At 42.6% G+C, this 21,299-nt stretch overlaps 2 protein-coding genes and 1 long non-coding RNA gene across 4 annotated transcripts in view; 2 read left to right on the top strand and 1 right to left on the bottom strand.

Moving 5' to 3' along the window:
- Positions 1-3,902: 3,902 nt before the first annotated feature.
- On the bottom strand, positions 3,903-6,845 carry LOC134467388 (uncharacterized). Of its 2 annotated transcripts, none has more exons than XR_010038530.1 (5): positions 6,655-6,845; positions 5,412-6,012; positions 5,089-5,185; positions 4,313-4,484; positions 3,903-4,089 (listed from the first exon to the last, which is right to left on the bottom strand). It is a non-coding gene; the product is annotated as an uncharacterized LOC134467388 (long non-coding RNA). The 2 variants fall into 2 exon arrangements; XR_010038531.1 differs by lacking the exon at positions 6,655-6,845 and adding an exon at positions 6,296-6,635.
- An 826-nt stretch (positions 6,846-7,671) lies between these two features.
- On the top strand, positions 7,672-10,819 carry LOC134466978 (tumor necrosis factor receptor superfamily member 17). The gene is made up of 3 exons (XM_063220906.1): positions 7,672-7,846; positions 9,380-9,529; positions 10,533-10,819. Exons 1-3 carry the CDS (start codon positions 7,672-7,674, stop codon positions 10,817-10,819), a joined length of 612 nt encoding a protein of 203 aa, XP_063076976.1.
- Positions 10,820-11,242: 423 nt separating this feature from the next.
- The window catches only part of snx29 (sorting nexin 29), a 272,778-nt gene continuing 262,721 nt past the window's right edge, over positions 11,243-21,299 (top strand). The window contains exons 1-4 of the mRNA XM_063220583.1: positions 11,243-11,689; positions 15,503-15,567; positions 16,758-16,810; positions 17,130-17,254. Coding sequence (XP_063076653.1) covers positions 11,683-11,689; positions 15,503-15,567; positions 16,758-16,810; positions 17,130-17,254 — 250 coding nt within the window. The 5' untranslated portion in view covers positions 11,243-11,682. The remainder of the gene's footprint in view (positions 11,690-15,502; positions 15,568-16,757; positions 16,811-17,129; positions 17,255-21,299) is intronic.

The raw sequence follows: 21,299 nt of genomic DNA, 5'->3' as shown, positions 1-21,299 counted from the left end.
TCTCTCTTGAACTCCGACATCTTTTATTACCTGGCTCATTTAATGTTCTCCAGGTGCAGTGGTACCACACCAATCAGAAAATTATAATACTAGCCTTAATAGACCTATAATTAAGTTTATGGCTATTTCACGTTGCGTCTGCGTAAGGGTGCAGTGTTAAGATGTAAGGGAGAGAGCCAAATCAGAGCCCCAGAAATCAACCCCGGATTGGCCTACAACTAAAATATATGGAAAGCATATTTCCCCGGACCTTGGCCAAATCTAAATCGGCAGAAGATCTGCTTACACTAGCATTTTCACAAGTCACTTAATTTGTTTTTAGTGTACCCATACATTGATGCAAGTGATAATAGTTTTACAACTGTCATTCAGTTTGATAGAACAGCGATAACACCATCGGCTGTCGGTTCATGTACAGAGTTAATGGTTTGCAAGGGACGAGCATTTGCGCACGAGTATATCTCACTGACATTTACGCACGCCGATTTCACGGTGGAGTTGCTCTCCCTCTGAAACGCACGCGTTGCATGCTGTCAGATAGTGTCCACCTTCCAACCCACCTGAGGTGGTGCGCACACCTGGAGAGAAAAACAGGCCAACATGGAGAAAAACTACGATGGTATCGGCCGGTGTAAATGCGCATTTTGGTTCGCCGTCATCCACGACGTGCTTGGCTTCCTAATTCTTCTGAGTGGAGTGTTTTGGGACGTTTTCTTCCACGACTTTTTACTGTACGCTGGCGCCGTTATTGTTTTCCTCAGCCTCATCTGGTGGGTTTTCTGGTACTCTGGTAACATCGAAGTGCCACCCGAGGAATTGGAAGATGACGTCTTTGCTTTCAAGAAAAGTAGAGGAATCTCTGGGGTTGTGAGGAAGGTCTCCAGCACTCTCACGAATGGCATCAGAAACTCTTTCAGAAGAAGTGGGAGAGGAGCTCGACCGGGTAACGGGACAGATGACGCACCACCAGTCCCAGGAGGCATATCCATGATCTCCTATGGACATTCACATTCGGAGCCACCTAAATTCAACAGAGACCCGTTGGTGGTGTGATTCTAAGGTAATGACGCACATTGTTAATGAGAAGGGAGCCAAGGCCAGTATTGCTATTTATGAACAAAAATGTTATGAACATATGGGTGCATTTAAGCAACAATAGCTTTTAATCAAAGGTAAACTTATCTCTGAGTAAATGATCAACTCGTGTTTAAATCCCTGCGTACCACTCATACTGTGTAGGATTTATCTTTTAGATAAAGTGCACTAGACTTTGGTCCTTCAAACTCTGAGGCCTGCATGTTGCAAAGGTGGACGCTGTTTATTTAGACAAAAGAGCAGAGAAAGTCAACAAGAAATGCAGGATATATTTATGTATTCAGTTGTTTTAAATATACTGCACATAACTGTAATGCCAATTCTTTTATTCGAGTCTCAGACTGCGTCTATTTTTCCCCTGTTTTTCAGGAAGATGATGAATAGAGAGCAAGTCACTGCCAAAGAAGATTTTCTTCTAAACTATGGACTGAAAACACATCACTCACATCTTTGTTTTATTCCCAAGCAATACTCAATGTTGTAAATAATTTATAATTTTATGCATGTTTAAATTAAAGCGTTGGATGTAAATAAAACTGAAGGTTATTTTTCAAGCATGGTTGTAAGTCTTACACTCTTCTCGTCTAAATGACTTCTATATCAAAGGCTGGGATGACAGAAGTTTATTTTGGGTGTTCATGCACAGTCATGACAATATTCAAAAGAGGGTTGGTATCTGCCATGGCAGCAGTGGCAGAACAATTGCACACAGGGCCTCAGGGCAAAACACTGATAGGGCCCCCATATGGCCTGCCATGGTCACAATAGGGGCCACCAATACAGAAGGGCCCAGGGGCAAAGGCCCCACTTGCCCCTCCTATAGCTCCACCCCCGCATGGCAGATGTGTCATAACCCAGGTAATTTCAAGGTATTTGAGAAGGGTCCAGCTGCAGTAAAACAGTTCCACCCTTAATGCAAGCACGCCCATGGGCGTTCCCGGCATTTGCCGTATTGGCCAATCGTGAAGGGATACTGCATGATGTCATTTTCAAGGCCATTTCCGGATGAAGGCTCCATGTTTGTTACAAAGATATCCCGTCCAAATTGTTATCTTCCAGAGAAACGTTTCACTGAACATTCCACTGACATAATATTCTCAACAATTTATGTAAGAAAGTGAGATAAATCACACGTTTTCTAATCCCAATGTCTTTTGCTTTGTCTTCCCGTACCTTGGACATTGTAGCCTACTGTTTAGGACTCGTGTCGCTATGCACAAATTTGTCATAGCAACGTATCGGGTCGCCAAAATGCTTTAATTTCAACACGACGACGTTGACATTACCTTACCTAGCTGTGTGTATCAAGGTCACTGTTAACACTGTGTAGGCTATATATGATTTAACATCCTTTCCAGGATATTCACACACCCGGACAAATAATAATAATAAAAAAAAACCCTTTTTTGGCGAGGTTGTTCACTTGGTATAGGCTACTTAGAAAAGTTTGAAACGATGTAAAACATCAGCAACACATTCCCGACTTTTTAAAGTAATGCGTGTCACCTCACCACATTTATGTGGCAATGTGGTCAGCTTGGAAAGAGCAGATATTAATGAAAAAATATATGAAATAGTATTTGAAATGGCAATAGGCCATTTTTGTTATATTGGAGAAAAAACGATTTCTTCATTACCATAGGCCTACCATACTCCATGTCTGTCTATGATTTAGGAGTGACCACACTATTGAAGCTTACCTCTTTATCCAGGAGAGGTTCCAGATTGGCCTGTCTTAATTCAAAGGCCATCAGAAAACAGAACATTTTTCCTACCATCATAACCAGTGTTTGTGCGTACATAATCAGGGCCGCTGACAGCTTTGGCTGTGCCCAGGACAAAGTCATCTGAAAGGCCCCCCCACTCAATACATAGACTACATACAATGTAATGAGGACCCATTCCTGGACCCCTCGTCTCACTGGGCCCAGGTCAACGGACCCCTTTGTCCCCCCTGTCAGCTTCCCTGCATGTAGGCACATACATTGCTGAAAGAAGTGAACGAACGAGACAGGGAATGAAATGTGAAAATTTATTTCCGTTTACTTTTACACTATGAAGTGTGAACGGTCACCTCTTCCTCTCCTCATATTCAGAGTGCATAAAACAGCACTCAACTGTGTGGTCTGTTGATAGCCTAGTACAGTAGATTAGACAAAAACATCTATGGAGGGTTAACACAAAGTTTGAAATTGTGTTTGACCAGTCTCCAATGTGCATTTAACTAATAACTAAAAATAAGGCATTGACATTAAATACAGACTGATACATACTATAAATACACTCACACCCAAACAGTGTGCAATTAACATACTGAATGGACAATAAATACACAAACACAGTGGACACACACACACACGGCAGAGGAGTTCATACAGGTGATGTGAATATGCTGTATACAAGGTGCAATGAGTAAAATGTAAGTGGCATGGTGAAAGAAGTGTTCATGGAATATTCTCTCGTGTCCTTGGTTATTCATGTGGTTTTCTTCAGTGCGTTGAGGAGTCTGATGGCTTGTGGAAAGAAGCCGTTTCCAAGTGTGCTTTTGCAGCACCGCATGGTGGGCTAGCGCTTCCCTGATGGTAGTAGGGATGGCGGTCTGTGTGCTGGATGAGTTGTGTCTTTATGATGTTCATTGCCCTCTTGGAACAGTGTGAAGTGTACAGATCCGGAATGGCTGGTAGGGGTGATCTTATGAGCTTTTCTGCTGTCCTCACCAACTCTTGACGGCTGCCATGCCAGACAGAGAGCTGCTGGCCAGGGTGCTCTCAATGACACCCCTGTAGAAGGTGGGTGAGTGCCCGATGTGGGGAGGTCGGCTCTTCTCTCATCCTTCGCAGGAAGTGGAGTAGTGTCTGTGCCTTTTTGAGATGGTGGAGCCATGTGGTGCAGTTGGCAGAGGAGGAGCGGCACAGTGGTTGGTGCTGGGTTGATCAGGTTCAGATCCGAAGTTGCTGGTGTCATCAGCCCTCCCTCTGAAAGCTGGCTCCGTGCCTGTCAAAAAAAGGCATGTTAATGTTATGAACGACTATTAAGACAAAAACAACCACCCCTTATCTACCTACAGAAGGACATGACATGAGCACGTGCATATGCTTGTGCACATGCCCCCACACACACTGCTACTGTCTTAAAGTTTGTGTGCGCGTGCATGCATGCACGCCTAATCTCTCCCCTTTGCCTCAAGTCAAGTGTGCATTTTAGAGGTTGTCCTCACCTGCACATGTGTGAAGAGCAGGAAGATTGGAGGTTGAGGATGAAGAGGCAGGGCAGGAGGTTCTGTGCCCTGTTCTGTGCCCTGGTCCTGATGCTGATTGCCCATCACCATGCTGTGGCTCATCAAACCCATTACCGGCATATCAATGCTGAACAGGAACGACTGCTTCCATCTGCACGCATGCACACAGACATACACACACACACGAGAGGGATACATAGAATACACTACATAAAAAAAAACACACCCATCATTTTAATGCAGAACACCAGGCTGAAGATACACAGCTTCTGGCCTGTGCAGGGATCACTACAGTGCCAGTGTTTTGTGTTATCCTCTATACATATTGCAATAAACGAACACAGCACAGAAAGGAATTACTGTTTGAAATATGTATAGTTCTATTGCAGAACCAAACAAAACAGATTCAGTGTTTTCGAAGAGGGGATGTCTGCGCTTCAGCCTTGGTGGTGCTCACCGTCGAGGACAGCAGTATAAAGACAAGCTGGGCTACTTCACAGTGACTAGACCCAGAGATGACTGGAGCACTCAGCAACTTTTTTTAGAGGTTTTTTATTTTGGTGCACAAAATGACTGACGTTTCGGCGCACCTGCGCCTTCCTCAGAGTGCGCCGGTGCGCCGTGCGCCGAAACGTCAGTCATTTTGTGCACCAAAATAAAAAACCTCTAAAAAAGTTGCTGAGTGCTCCAGTCATCTCTGGGTCTAGTCACTGTGAAGTAGCCCAGCTTGTCTTTAGATTCAGTGTTTTACTCACCACTGTGTGCAAGTTTCTGTGTTCAGCTCAGGTGGAAGCCTCCATCACAACATGTTGGTACTGACATCAACCATCCTTCAGAAAACTGCCTCTCTGCCTGTCAGAAATAGCAAAATTATGTTACCACAACAAGGTAATATCTTAAAGATATCCTTAACCAAAGACAGACAGACACACACTGCCACTGTCTTGGTTCTAGGAGACACACACGCCCTTTAAGGGTCACATGTATAATGACCGGGTTCTCACTTACTCACTCGCACACTCCTTTTCTCCTACGTTTGCCACAGACAATGCAGTGAGTTTTTAAAAATTGGCCTTACCTGCACATGTGTGAAGGGCAGGAAGAGGTTGAGGATGGAGCTGCCAGTCAGGAGGTCCAGAGCTGTCCTGGTCCATCACCATCATGTGGATCATCAACCCCAACTTCTTATATCTGCGTGCACACATTCTCTCTCTCTCTCTCACACACACACACACACACACACACACAATTGGAGAGATACAGGTTATATGGCACATCAGGAGGCAGGGGTATAATTGCGCTTAGATGTTTAGAAATAAGTAGGTGCATGGACCCAAAAAGTAGAGTTCAATGTGGGAGCACACTTAAGACACTAAGGTCAAGTCACTACTCTCTGATGGCAGTAACCTGAAACGTCTGCTCTACTCTGCTCTGAGAATTGTTTAAAAAAAAAAAAAAATCTGATTGTGCTTGACCTTAGTGTCTTATTTAGTGTGTGAACCTGCTCCCACATTGAACTATATGGCACATTTAAAATCAGACCCAATGACAAGTCAAGTCAATGTAACGGACATGAACCGACCATTACATTAAAATAACAAACTTAACAGTCTTTGGATGATTGAAGAGGCAGGAGAGATGAGGGGTCTCGATCCAGTAGCATTTATTTACTTCCCAATCTGAAACAACAGACAGGGCGGACACAATGAGGCACACTGCAAGGGGGCGAAGCAAACGGCATTCCTGCGACACAATAGGCTCGTTAGCACCTGTTAACTTCATAACGATCGCGGACATTAATAGCGCTAATTTACATACTTTGAGCGAAAATTACAACGAAAATATCAACACAAACGTAACAGAATATGCTCCCATCAAAGATCAATAAAATAACAGAGAAATTAAAGTACAGAAACATCATTAAATAGTTTGTGACACGGAGGAAAAAATAACACAGCTTACCCCTTGCCAGAAGTGAGGAAGATTTCCGGGGTGCCACACCAATTAACGCCCCATCAGAAACAATGGGTAACGATAAACCCATCCCAAGTACATTATACATTATAGCCCATATATTTTGAGAAGTTCACTAAGAGATCATATAAAGGTTTATTTTTAGCACTACTACATCAAGTCATTATGACAAATATACACACAACATCTGAAACTTAGGAAGGGCGGCCTGTTAGCTTGCCTTGAAGCTAAACAACATTAGCCAAAACCGCTAGTTGGTGGGCCGAGGTAAATGTTCGCCCTCCGACTGAAAGTCAACTCGTAAAGTAACCGTTATGTATATTCATGCATTTATATTGAAATCTTACCGACAGTTGAGTGATCGCTGCAGCGAAATCCATTCAGTCGTTTTAAAAAGTCCTGTGCGGCGCTTGTGTTGTCATTCGGCAGCATGTCACTGACTTGAGAAACTTGAACAGCCAAAGGGGCGTTACTGTGAGGGCGGTCTAGTAAGGAGGAATGGGCGTAGCGGTATTAGCTGGACAAGACGCAGCTGGACCATATTGGGGTATTTAGGGGCCTTCTCTTCAAATTATTGAAGTGTCTTTGCACTTTTCTGTGACTGAATTTAAGGTGCTGGCACACACAAAGTTGTTGTCATACAGTAACTGTCATTTGAACACAAGTACTGTACATAACCAGTCATTACCAGGGCCATCCAGTTGGGGGCCCTGGGCAATTGCCTAGTGCTTGCCTGGTTGTGATAGGCCTGATCACACCACACTGCGACTAATGTTAACTTTGAGGTTCAACCCGGTGACAGTTCCTTATGGCCATCCTCTTTTAAGTTCCTTCAAGTTCACTAGCTGACTGACAGGCCTGATGGTGAAACTAAACACATACTTACCTTACTGTACAGCACATTGAATTGTTTAAAAAGCCATGAATTGCATTCATGTATGAAACTATACAAATAAAATTGCCTTGCCTTGCCTTGCCTTACTGTGATAACAACAAATAACAAAAGGATTCAAATTACATGTTTCGACAAAAAACATTGTACACTGTAATAAATGTACAGAATGTCTTGCATTTCTGACATTTCTGGGTATAAGATTGGCAAAGCCTGCATTTAGTCAGACTCAGATACATACGTGTTGGCGATGCAAACAATTAACATGTAACCTTGAAAGATCTGTTTCTCAAACTGTGTCTTAACATTTTCTCTGATGGACAAGACAAAAAAAAAAAACAGTACAAGTTTCTGTACAGCAAAGGGGCTGCCCCCTCTCAACCAAAAACACATTTACATATATTTACAGGAGCATAAAAAAGCAGAGGCTGGATACTCTCTCTGCTGCTGCTGCTTCAGTCTCAAGGGGAAGATGCTTTCTTACCTCGGCCTCTTGGTCTTGGTCTTAGTTCACATCACGCCTCTGTCTCTGGCAGACGCACCGTGCCCTTCCAATCAGTACTACGACTCACTGTCTGAGGAGTGCGAGTCTTGCGTGTTGCGATGCGGTTCCCCTCCGTCAGTTTGCACAGCGTTTTGTGCTGAGCGTAAGTACCACATTTCTGCATATCGTAGTCCTGAATGAGATGGGTAGTCACATACTTTCACAATGCCGTAAAATTGTTTTTCATAAACATGTGCAATTAATTCATGCATTAATTAAGTAATTAAGGATATTCCTGATCTTTAAATGGGTGCTTGTAGGCCTATTTGGACTTGCTTTTAGAGTCTTCTACTGTTACAGCTATGAAAACTGCTGCTGCTTCATTCAATATGGGTGCCATCTATGTTTCCATAGTGATTTAGGCTTATGCTTTTACAATGCTTTACTGGAAGTACACATACATGTACTGTATTTACAAAGTCATACCATTGAGACTGAGGAAACAAAAGTTTCTATTCAGCTCCCAGTAGTCACATTCGCTACAAGTGGTGTGCTTAACAAACAGCAGTGGCTTTAAAAAGTTTAGAAGTAAGACTGATATTATAAGCTCTTAATGCAGTAATCTTACAGCACAACTTGTGCATATTGTAGTTTCCCATATGGAAAAGTTACTGTAGGCCTATATATAACGTGTGTGTGTGTGTGTGTGTGTGTGTGTGTGTGTGTGTGTGTGTGTGTGTGTGTGTGTGTGTGTGTGTGTGTGTGTGTGTGTGTGTGTGTGTGTGTGTGTGTGTGAGAGAGATAGAGAGAGAGATAGAATATATATGGACTCAGGGCTTGACATTGGCACCTGGTAATAATTTCAATCTCACTAGTCACTTTGGCAGGTAACGTATTCTTGGGTATCCCGTCACAGTAGCCAATATCCTGTTTTTCTCCCCTTTTGTTATATGTAAGTTCAAGAAAAATCACATCCTAAATGTCATAGTTTCATTTTGACACTCTACGTTCATAACACTATTTAACTTGTTTTATCACTTTATCATTTACTGAGATTAGATGTATTATGGTAAAGAAAAGACTTCTACTTTGTAAGAAAATACTGACAACAAAACCATGGAGAGTAGAAAGAATGAATGGCTGGCTCTGGGAAAACCACTAGCCATAGTCACTGTGAGCAAATGTTAATGTCAAGCCCTGTATGGACTACATGGTTCCCTCATACACAAATAATACACAGTTCATATACTGTTATATACATTTGGGTCAAAGACGTCCAACATGTCCTTCAGTGCAACGGATACTTTTGCTTAATGTAAATGCAAAAAAAGAGGTTTTTTTAAAATATTTTTTTGGGTGTGGCTTTCATGCATTCACTTTTCAAAAAAATGTTTTGAAATGTCATGTTTTTCACAGTTACAGTAAGCAAAAGCATCTGTTAGCACTGAAGGACAGTGTCATGTTGGACGTCTTTGACCCATTTGAACACTGTACATGGAATGCGCACGAGTGCTTACTTATGTGGCCAATTTCTTCTATGAGATTGTATAAAACTTGAATAGGCATGTACGTTTTTTTTATCTATCTTCTTTTTTATAGGTTTTCAGAACAAATATGACCAAGATACGTACCTAAATGATGGAGGATTATTTTGTTCATTTTATTTGTGTCTTGTCTCTTGGTGTGAAAATAAAAGCTGAGGCCATAGAGTCATCATCAGGCAGCAGCATACGAGTGGTTTTGGTGATTTTGTTCGTCTTCCTGGGAGTGGCCATGACACTGGCCATGACACTGATCCTGCAGTTCCTGAGAAGAAAGACGTGTAAAACTGACCCCAATCACAGAGGTAAGTCAAGGATGAACTTGAACAATGCACTTGCAATCAAGTACAGTACTTCGTGGTGTGGTAAAGGACACACTTGTTGTTTTAGAATGAATAAATATAATTTTCATGTTACCTTAAATAAATATAAATATTGAGCTGACGCCCATCTCTAACCAATCTAAATAAAAATAATAAATAGGTGTCCCAAAAATCTATATAGCCTGCTGTACACACTTGAAATCATTGTAAAGTGCATGGTAGGCTATCAGTTCATGTTAATTATGAAAAGGTAATGCGTTTAATAGGTGTAATTTAGAGACCCGTTTTAAATATATTTTTAGGGCTTTTCATTCCTTTATTTCTGACAGGACACTGGAGGAGAGATAGGGAAAGATTGGCAAATGACCCAGGCCGGAATTGAACCCGGGTCACTGGTGTAGTAACTCAGTGCCCTACCGTTAGGCCCGGGCCAGGGGTTCTCAAACTTAACTTTGCCAAGGCCCCCCATACCCCCCCATTACCCTGGAACCCTGGCCCAGCCAAGGCCTGACATGGGTCGTGCCGCACTACTTTTCCTGTGCACCCCCTTTCACAACCATAGTGTGAGTAAGTGCCCCACTAGGATATATAAAATTAACTAATGGGAATATTATTTAGCTCATTTTTTCTTTAATTTGGTGTACATTATTTATTCAATTTCTTCAATAATTCATTTAATTATTTCCTACCAACTATCCGCAGTCCCCCTTGTGACCCCCCCAGGGGTCCCCGGCCCCCACTTTGAAAACCACTGCCCTAGGCTACAGGTTGCAATGTGTGAACTCCTCACCCCCCGAAAGGCAAATTTTAGTGCGCTGCGCCACAGCGCTCCCCATAATGTGTGTTTTATGGAAGGTGCAGCCTCTTTTCTGAAAAAAAACTGAGTTGAACATTTTGGCCAATACCCTCACAGTTAAGGTATTAAAGCCTGCTCCAAGCTGAACAATTTGACTGTAATAAAACTGTTGCCACAACATCCCCACAGTGCCTTGCCAGGAGGAAAGAGGACCAACGGTGTTACAAGAAGAGGAGGCCCTTGACATCCCAGAAGGAACTGGAGGCGCCCTTGCAGATTTCAGCCAAGCTCACCACGAAGGACAGAGTGGAGTAACTCCCAATTCCAGCCTGCCCCTTCCCTCCACTGAAGAAGGAACAACTGTACTAGTCACTACAAAGACTGGACAGAGTTATAACAGTTGTAGATGGACACAGAACACTGGCAATAATAATAGAGCTCACAACCTGTTTACATCTTCTGGCTTTGTGCCCTGACTGAATTTCCCCATCGCAAATTACCAGGGAGTGGGGGACTGTTTAACTGATGGGAAAATGGCCATATGCATAAGTTATTTCCTAAAGACATTTCAATGTTGACACCTGCTGTGGGCATGTTGTACAGACATTGAGGGACACATACAAACCTGCAACTACTGACAAAATAATTTGCTTGCTCTTTTGAAACTTTTCAGTCTTACCTGACTGTTGGGCCGATTATTATTACTATTATTATTACTATTATTACTATTATTATTATTATTATTATTATTATTATTATTATTATTATTATTATTAGGACATGCACTTCTCTTGACAACACTTTGCACATGCATGAAGTTATTCGTGATTGGCCAAAGCAGTAGTCATGTGACCAACCTGGCCATGTCATGTGGAAGCAACGTTGTGTGTCATGTGACCGCCAAGACTCCAGACCCTGTTTCACTTCCGAGCATCCAAGCAACAGGGTTCTAATAAATTTGTTACAAGGCTGTTAATAAGTTACCCAGATAACTGACATTATTTCCCCCGACTCATCAAGGGCTGCTGGTCACATTTGCAGCACAATGTCATCGCAAAATTGACACGCTAGTACTCTTTAACGATCTGTTTACAGACTTGGAGCAGGCCTTGTAGCTGCTAGCATCATCACCAAGAAGTGACTAGTTGTAGCGATAGGTTTGTGGAATGTGGAAGAGGCGGTGCGGACAACTGTACTATCATTTCGGATCTATGTTCAACATGACACATTAGGCCAAAGTGACAATCTCGGCTCCAGGGTTTTTTATGTGACACCTTGGGGGAAGAACACGGATGCTGTGTGGTGGAGCCCACCTCACAGTCTGACACCGACTGTCAGAATGAACGGTGAGTCGTTAGCAATTTTATTAGAGCTACCGTTGCGTTTCCCAATAAAACCTCCCGGTAACATTCAGCCATTTGATTGCTCAACATATGTTCAGATTGAACAATGGGATATTCCTCGTATTGTCGCTGTGGTTGTGTTTAGTGCCATCGGTAGTGTAGGCTAAATCATGCTTGACATCATGCCAGGTCCTCACACTCCATTCGGACAGATAGATTGTTGTCGATGACATTCTTGAATCGGAGCTGCAGGCTGTTAAAATTTTACAAGTTCATTGCAACGTAGATCTAAATACTTTTTGTTTAGTCATGCAAACAGCCTGTCTTGATCTTCATGATGGGTTTGTGACGCTATTTATGGTGGATAAAATGCACATGATTGAACGTAGGCGAGTGTCTGCCAAATGATATGAAGCTATGTCAGCATATTAGGTAATATGTAATAGCACTCGTAAGCACATCTAACCTACAATGCATTGTTTAACAGCAGACTGTTTTTGATTGGTCAGCATTTAATATGTTTACAGTGCATGAATGGGATAGGATGGGGAACGTTCCAAGTAGGTTAGAGACCTAACCAGATTAGCTCTAGTTACATCACAACAGGTAAAAGTGAAAGTCGAAGCAAAAAAAGGCGGTCGCTGAGCTGCAGTAACTCCACTAACAAATCTGATTAAGCCACAAACCTACTTGGAAGATCCCTGTTGCATGCACTGTAAACATTGAAACCAGTTGCTTCACAAGGTTGTGCAGCTGTTGTTATGGCAGCTGTGTTAAAATGACTGTAGATGTTGGTATTGTTCTGTCAACCAAACACTTTCAAGATGAATCAGCTGACAGTGCACTAATTATATCATTTTAATAGATCTGCTAATCAGTTATTGAAAAACCACCAAAACAATTTGTGTGTGACTTGAGACTGCAGTGAAGAGTAGCCTACATGAATTTGACATGGATAGGTGGCCTTTTGTTTCAAAATTTACAATGCATGGCTTTGTATTGATATGGTAATCTAGGCAAGAACAGGTAGCTTTTTCCTAGTTTACTAAGCTGACTTTAAACAGTATGTATGTGTAGTATGGAGGACTAGACCCATTGAGAGTAAATAGAATTCTATTTACTCTAAATGACTAGACCTCATCCAATGCCAGTTAATTGTGCTGAACACATGCTTTTACACTGTAAGACCTTGGAGATGTTGAATGCCTCAGTCGCATGCGCATAACCCTTGAGGGGGAAAAGAAATCTCATTTGGTTGAAGTGTGTGGTTACATTTTTCACAACTGGAAACCCATTACAGTGTTTAGGTTGAAATGTTAATGTACAAAGCCAGGGGCCTAATGATGGTCTCCTGTGGCCTAATGGGTAGTTTTTTCTCAACAGGGGCCCTGCAGCGGCCAAGGGGGTGTTGGGGAGCCCTAGGGGGGCATTGAGAAGGATACAGCTGAAAGAGGGCGGTGCTTAGTTGCCATTGGGTGACATTAGTCCATTTTATTTTTAATGTTAAGGGGGGCGTTGGGAAGTTTATTAAAGACGTCAAGGGAGCGTTGGGAGGCTTTATGGTGAGGTCCGCAGGACATTTATTTAAAAAAGGTTGAGAACCACATGCTTAGGGAGTTGATCCCTGGATCAAAGGGTTGATGGTTCGAAAGGCACCTTTTCCAGTAGGAAGGTGTCCATACACACATTCATTCATTCATGGCTGAAGTGCCCAAGCAAGGCACCTAACCCCACATTGCTCTCAGAGACTGTAACCAATACATTGTAATAACTGCAAGTCACTCTGGATAAAAGCGTCAGCTAAGTGAAGATATCAACCATTTATCATTGTCATGCATCAAGGTTGGGTTGTGCTGTGCTGTTGTTGTTGGCTTTGCTGCTGTTATGATAATGCATTTGAACCAAGCTTTAAAAAGGAATAAAATAAGAACATTTCATGAAGCTGAATGTCATTCGTTGCTTGTTTTGATTGTCCAAGTAGGCCTATAGTTCACTATAGGACTCTCTTCAGCTTTGATTTTCCTGTTGTTAGCTTTGATGAGCATCTCTTCCTACACGCGTCTTAGCTTTTAAGGGATGCAATTACATATTTAGGCATGTAGTAAGTTACACATAGCATCCCCTCCCATTTGGATTAGTAATCTGCTGATCATAACAATTCCATTTGTAGTGCTCAATAATTAAAATTAACTAGTGAAAGATAGCACATTGATAATTCATTAGTTACAAGGTAACACAGCAGCAACACAATGACGGGAAACAACTATCGACTTCCTGTAATCTGCTAAATCGGCTGCAGTGTTGCCTTTTAGATAAATGGCTATGCCAAAACCACATGGGTTTTAAGTGGCCCTGAAGTAAGGCTTTGTGATGTGATAGACTTGCTTGTCAATGAATCTACCACAGTCTTGCCATTTAGTTCAATCTAGTGTGTGCCCAAATATGCTGCACTCATTGAATACTTCACTGCAGTAACTTTTTTTTGTGCCGACATACTCTGTATTCCTGTCCCTTATTTGTATCTGTTCAGGTCCCCATTTTGAAAGAAACACTGGATCACAGAGTTGATTGTTTTTTAAAAGGTATTTTTATGGCTTTTTTGCCTTTATTAATGACAAGAAAGAAAGAGAGAAATGAGTGGGGAGAGAGAGTCGGTGGAAGGTTAGGCAAATGACCCCGGCCGGAATCGAACCCGGGTCGCTGGTGTAGCAGTCCAGTGCCCAGCCCTTAGAGCTACAGCTGGGCCAAAAGAGTTAATTGTACTGTATGACGAGGCTTAAAGGTCCTTATGAAGCTGGGGCAGCTGGGGCAGCTGTGGCCTGATGGTGAATGAGCTGTGACGAGTCTTATGATCAGAAGGTTGCACATTGGAAACCTGTACCTGTAGTAGGCTGTAGTCAGAGAGAGTAGAGCGAGAGAGGTTCCATTGGCCCATTGTTTCCTGGTTCTATTATGGCCCCCCTTAGGCAGACCTAGGCAGACCTAAGGACTGTTCTATTCATTGTAGGAGCATTATGACACGCCCCTTCAGGCAGACCGGAACCTGGTCATGTTAGGTGCCCATAGAAACCTATTATGTTGCCATATCTCTATAGAATATCTCTGCTGTAGTCGAGTCAATGGCATTTTGGTAGTAGCACACGTCAGAGCGGTGCAACCACAGTAGAGGATGACATTTTTCAGGAATTCCCGTGGGTCCCGCGGGTCCTGCGGGATTCCCGCGGGATGGGAGTCAAAATTTTAAAGATGAACGGGAGCGGGCAGGAGCGGGAATAAAGATGAATGGGAGCGGGCAGGAGCGGGAATAAAAATGAATGAGAGCGGGAATGCTCGCTTATTTTTTCATTAAAAAAGCCTATGAAACGGGAGTGGGATTGATTTTGAGTGGGAGTGGGCAGGATTGGGAAACATTCTTTTCAGGAGTGGACGGGATGGGATTTGTTTCTTTTACTCCAGTCCGGGATGGGACGGGATGGGATTTTTTTTCTGGGACCGGGATGGGACGGGAGTGAAAATCCACTCCCGTGTCATGCTCTAATGCACAGCTAAACTAAAACCACCACTGTATGGATTAAAATGTATTTATTTTTTGTTTTTAGTGGATAATCTCAGAAGCGTTCATTACATACAGTACATCAATTACCAATTATTCATTAATAACACATGCTCGTGTGTGTGTGTGTGTGTGTGTGTGTGTGTGTGTGTGTGTGTGTGTGTGTGTGTGTGTGTGTGTGTGTGTGTGTGTGTGTGTGTGTGTGTGTGTGTGTGTGTGTGAGTGTGTAATGTAATGTAATGTCATGTCATGTCTTTTCACAGGCTCTCAGCAAAATGACCTGAAGAGGCAAGGCTTGCTGGAGAGACTGCTAGACGCGGTCAAACAGGTGAGGCTAGTAATATTCAAGATTCAATATTAATTTTATGACATCTCATTATAGGTGTAAGAGTAATATTCATTCTGTTACGTGAGTGAGTGAGTGAGGTGAGTGAGGTGAGTGAGTGAGAGAGAGACAGAGAGTGCGCTGCCTTGGTTGTCTTAAGCATGAGTTCAGCAATCTTATTGCCTGGTGGAAGAAACTGTTTTGAAATGTGGTGGTGCAAGCTTTCAAACTTTTATACCGTTTACCAGATGCCAATATCTCAAATAGTTCATGGTTGGGGTGGCTAGGCTCATTCAAGATTCTTTTGGTCTTCCTAATGCATATTCCCTCATATAAGGGTAGGGTAGGTCACAACCGCAAATGTTCTGTGCTCACTCTCACTCTCTGAAGTGCCCATATGAAGTTCCCATATCATTCCTATTTAATGTCCATATTATTATTATTATTCCAATTTCCGTTGTTCATTTTATGTTCCCCTTGGGCAATGTCCAAGCTAAGCAGCACGTGGGCACTGGTGTCAGTCCTAGTAGTGTGAAGAAGTCAAAACCGTGCCACAAATTTGATCCTTCCAGCTTTGAATCGGCTTATCGGAATAAGCTACAGGGCTGAAAGATATTTAGCCCAGTGCCTGAAAGCACGTGTCGAGCAGTAGGTAATATTTAACTTTTAAAATAGTTTCAGTGATTGTGTTATTTGCTGCTTTCTTTTGTTGCACTACTCAGAGAATTCACCTGTGTACCTGGGCAGGGATTTTATTTTCTGAATATGGAATTGACACCTCTGCCTTGTAGGGCTGTAACGATACACTCAGGTCTCGATTCAGTTTGTATCACGATCTTTGACCTACAATTTAATACACCCCACGTTTTTTTAAAACGTTAATTCATTTGCTTATGCTAGCTTATAGGTACAACAGTTAATTTTAAAAAAGTAAAAAAATAATTATGATGATGATTTGAAGCTTGGAAGCCCCATCACATCATATCGTGCGGTAGTTTTCTGGACTGAAGGGTAACAGAACTTTGAAAGGCCATATCACGATATTGCCTCCTTACCGCGATACAGTGTCATGACTTTGCCTTGGGTGGTTGACAGCAGGCCTTATTGTCTCCCACTGAAACTATGAAATCAAGAAACTGATGTGTTTTTTTTGTGTTCTTTTCTGGCTTTCTATTTTTTTCCCTCCACCACAGTGCCAAATTCGTTTCGGGGGGAGAAAGGAGATCGCTTCAGACTCGGACAGCAGGTGAATGAATTTTGCGGATCTATAGGATTTCAAGACTCCTTTTGGAAGCACATGTCTTGTTACCTAGCAAATACATGCGAAACTGATTGGTGTGGATTTTTGTTTTGTAATGTGGAATACTTTCTATGACACTGGTGTATGTGTGTGTGCGTGTGTGCTTACGTGTGTGTGTGTGTGTGTGGTGGTGGGGGGTGTCTTGGCTGTTATGCCTGTGTGCCCAAATGTTATTTTGTCATGTGGAGTCGTTTATATTATACTTATGTACGTGCCTGTGTGTGTGTTTGTGTGCGTGTGTGTGTGTGTGTGTGTGTGTGTGTAGGGTGATATGCCTGTGTGCCCAGTTCGAGGCTGTTCTCCAGCATGGCTTGAGGAGAACGCGAGGTCTGGCCCTCACCGCCGCTGCCATCAAACAAGCTGCCGGTTTCACAAGCAAAACAGAAGCAGGTAATGCAAATAAGTGTGTGTGTGCGTGCGTGCGTGCGTGTGCGTGTGCGTGCGTGTGTCTATCTGCTTTGAATGCACACTATTTGGATATGCACTAACTGTTTAGGGTGTAGTATACACTGACTGTAATGTAAATGTGTGTGTGTGTGTGCGTGTGCGTGTGCGTGTGCGTGTGCGTGCGTGCGTGCGTGCGTGCGTGCGTGCGTGTGGTATGTGTACTGTATGTGTCTGCTTTGAATGCATCGGATACACAGTAACTGTTCAGGCGGGGAAATTAATCAATTGGTAAAAGTGCTAAAGTTGAAGCCAGTCATCCGTGTGAGTGTGTGTGGGTGTGATAATCAGATATGACCTGAAGTTATTTTCAGCTGATGTCATTTTTGTTGACAGGAAGTAGTTTTGCAAAGTTTTTTTGCAGTGTCCATTGTGTTGTTTTTGGTGTGTATATTCCAAGTAAGGTGTTGCCCCTTGGTTTGTGGCTGGGAGGGTGCATTAAGTTCAGAAGAGTAATCCAATAGTCCAGCAAAAAAGCACTCGCAAACCACTGATGCTGCTAAAGTGAAATGATGGGTGAAGTGAAAATTGGAAATTTTAAAGTGAAGTGACAGTGAAGTGAAAGCCCCACTGGGAAACTCAGAGCACTCAGTGCTCAATGCTCACAATGAAATTGCATTTATGCCTCACCCGTACAAGGGGGCAGCCCCCAATGGTGCCCCAAGGGGAGCAGTGCGCCGGGGCGGTACCATGCTCAGGGTACCTCAGTCATTGAGGAGGATGGGGGAGAGCACGGGTTAATTACTCCCCACACCAACCTGGCGGGTCGGTAGTCGAACCAGCAACATTTGGGACACAAGTCTTATGCCCTAGCCGCTTACCCATGACTGCCTAACATTAATTAATAATAAATTATAATATATATATATTATAAAAAATACGCTTAATTATTGTAATTATTAAAAAAAAAATATTTTTCACTGTTCTCAAGTCAGATATTTAAATGTGATTAAAATGCGATTAATTCGATTAATTAATTTCCAAGCCTTTAGATTAATGCGATTAAAAATTTGAATCGAGCCCCAGCCCTAAAATTAATGCATGAAGAAAAGAAAAGAAAAAAAGTGCTACCCAGTGTCATGCAAAATGTTTTTATTCCTTCAGACCATCATCAGTGCTAAACTTTTTTCTCTTCTTTTCTTCATGCATTAAAATTCTTTAATCTTACGTTCTTTGGCATCAGTGGTGTGTGAGATCCTTTTTTGCTGGACTGTTGTTTTTGGCGTAGTCATGGTAAATGAAATCAAGCTCTGCCTTCATAGACAGTTACTGTAACTGGATAGGGGAGAATCTTCCGGCACAACTTCACAAGACACATAGCATTGCATTTGGCAGACGCTTTTTAACCAAAACGACTTACAATCGTGGACATAGCCAATATAAAGTGCACAGGAAATATACAGAACAAGTGCAGTTGCGAGGTAGGGTTGGGATGTTTTTTAAAAAGTACATTAGCAGAGGGTTAAGTAGAGTACACACACACATACACATCATGCCATTGAGTCTAACCACAGAAAGACAAAATGAAGTGAGTAAGGATGAAGATGACAAGGCAGACTTTGTAAGAGCACTTCCTTCGAGCAGGGTTATACATGTACGTAAGGTCACACAGCAAGTGTAGTCCAACCTTTAATAAGCCACAGTTAGAATTTTCCAGAAGACCGTTTTAGGACGGAGATGTCACCCCACTCAGCTTCGAACCCGAATTTCAAGTGTACTATGAGTGTACAGTATGTGATCACTTTGAATACCCGGGCAATCAGAGCAATCCCACCACCCCTGGCATGGCCATTCCAATAACAGTCATAGCGGTTTTAACCCATTTTAGCCTGATGACTCGTATATGATTTTATCTTTGGTGCCTGGAGACACATATACGCTGCATTCTGACTATGTGGGGTATGTTACAGCTGAATGAACGCATTCTAATGCAAGATGAGGGTCTTAGGGTTTAAAATGCAACATATTTCTTGTTTTTATGTGCATCAGAGGCTGAGATAGTTAGGCTGAGGGCAACTTTCCCGACAAGGGCTTAGGCATTCAGCAGGTGTTTTTTACAGGTGCTTTAGGCATCAATGGGTTAAAACATTTGCCATTTTGCATACACTTTTCTGTGTGTAGTGCACATGACCTCTCAGCTGCATTTGAAAGCAGCCTCCACCAGCGTTTTTCCCCCCAGCACAACTGGCACAGTTTAACCCATTGAGGCCTAAGGCACCTGCAAAAAAGGGTGCTGAATGCCTGAGAACTTTTTAAGAAAAGCTGCCCTCAGCCTATAAATATCTCAGCTTCTGAAGCACATAAAAATATGCAGTTCAAAGTTGCATTCAAGCGCTAAGACCCCCATCTTTCATTAGAATGTGTCCATTCATCTCAAACAAACAGATATTTTAATAAAGTTGTCTCACATTTTATGAGCCTGAATGTTGCGTAATGCAGCTCCAGGTGCCAGGGCCAATGTTGGGCAATGCAACATCAGGCATCAATGGGTTAAAGAGGTGAGAAGAGGTGAGATGCCCTCAGTAACTGAGAGCACCTTTCGAGGCCCTAGTCACCCCCCTCAGAGGAAACAGATGGGACTGTAAAACCCTCTCCGGAATAGCAGGTGCTGATACTAGTGAGCGAAACCAGGAGGTTATGCAACAAAACCCCTTTGAAAAGGCAAAAAAGGGAACTGGACCTTTCTCTGTCTCTAGCCCTACAGTTATTTCTCTGTGCTTCTCAGCCTCTCTCTCTCTCTCTCTCTCTCTCTCTCTCTCTCTCTCTCTCTCTCTCTCTCTCTCCCTCTCTCTCTCTCTCTCTCTCTCCCTCTCTCTCTCTCTCTCTCTCTCCCTCTCTCCGACCTTGTTTATCTCTCTTAGTCAGTCTGTAGTCTCAATTTGACAGGGTTTCACCCGCTTGTCTCTCTCTGTGTTGAGCTTTTTTCCCTAATCTATTCATCAGTCTTCGAAAGGGCCAGTGGTGCCCTGACACCTGTGGCAGTGGGTTGGCTCTGTGAGTTGTAGTGGCATTTGTGAGGATGAGACGAGACAGTTGCATGATGATAGAAGATCTCAAGTTCTTTCTTTCTTTCTTTCTTTCTTTCTTTCTTTCTTTCTTTCTTTCTTTCTTTCTTTCTTTCTTTCTTTCTTTCTTTCTTTCTTTCTTTCTTTCTTTCTTTCTTCTTTCTTTCTTTCTTTCTTTCTTTCTTTCTTTCTTTCTTTCTTTCTTTCTTTACTTTCTTTCTTTACTTTCTGTATTTCTGTATCTCTCTCTTGCTTGCTTTTTTGCTTTCTGTATTTCTCTCTCTCTCTGTCTGCCTCTGTCTGTCTGTGTCTGTCCCCCTCTGTCCCCCCTGTCCCCCTCTGTCCCTCTCTGTCTGTCTCTGTCTCTGTTTCTCTGTGTGTCTTTGTCTCTGTCTATCTGTCTGTCCCTGTCTCTATCTGTCTGTCTCTGTCTCTGTCTCTGTGTCTGTCTCTGTCTCTGTGTCTGTCTCTCTCCCCCCTTGTCTCGACTCCCAGTACTGGGGGAAGATCCAGTACCCACTGTGACCATGAGTCAGTGAGCAGACCCTCCCAGTGATTGACATGGCTATTTAAAGCGGTGGCAGATGACTCGGAGACGGTCTCTGCTCAGTTTGTGTTTCTGTTCATATTTTTCCTATTTCCTATTTTTTTTCAGCGAGTTTTGATAATACTTTAACAAATACAACTTGTGATTGTGGAACAGTAACAGATCCATATAATGAGGTTCGCCATCTATCTTCCTCTTGTGTGATTGAGCGAAGATTTACTTTAGATGAGATTTTCTAGATTATTCTCAGGCACCCCCTCCGCCCACCCCAAATATACTGCATACACTGGAGTTTTCTTTTATTAATAATTCTTCCAATTTATCTCTGTAGCATCTCTTTAGAATAACTGGAAATTAATATAATTGCCGTTTTTCTTGTAATGAAAACTGATAACTGATGGACTTGTCAAAGTCAAAGTCAATGTAAACATAGTAAAAA

The sequence above is a fragment of the Engraulis encrasicolus genome, chromosome 17 (assembly GCF_034702125.1).
Source record: "Engraulis encrasicolus isolate BLACKSEA-1 chromosome 17, IST_EnEncr_1.0, whole genome shotgun sequence".
NCBI lineage: Eukaryota > Metazoa > Chordata > Actinopteri > Clupeiformes > Engraulidae > Engraulis > Engraulis encrasicolus.
This window is presented reverse-complemented; position numbering and strand designations above follow the sequence as displayed.

Bases quoted from the DNA above. Each gene is read 5' to 3' on its own strand.
- LOC134466978 (XM_063220906.1), top strand. From the start codon at position 7,672: ATGCTTTCTTACCTCGGCCTCTTGGTCTTGGTCTTAGTTCACATCACG. The intron at 7,847-9,379 runs GTAAGTACCACA...TGAAAATAAAAG, and splicing joins CACAGCGTTTTGTGCTGAGC to CTGAGGCCATAGAGTCATCA. The intron at 9,530-10,532 runs GTAAGTCAAGGA...ACATCCCCACAG, and splicing joins AACTGACCCCAATCACAGAG to TGCCTTGCCAGGAGGAAAGA.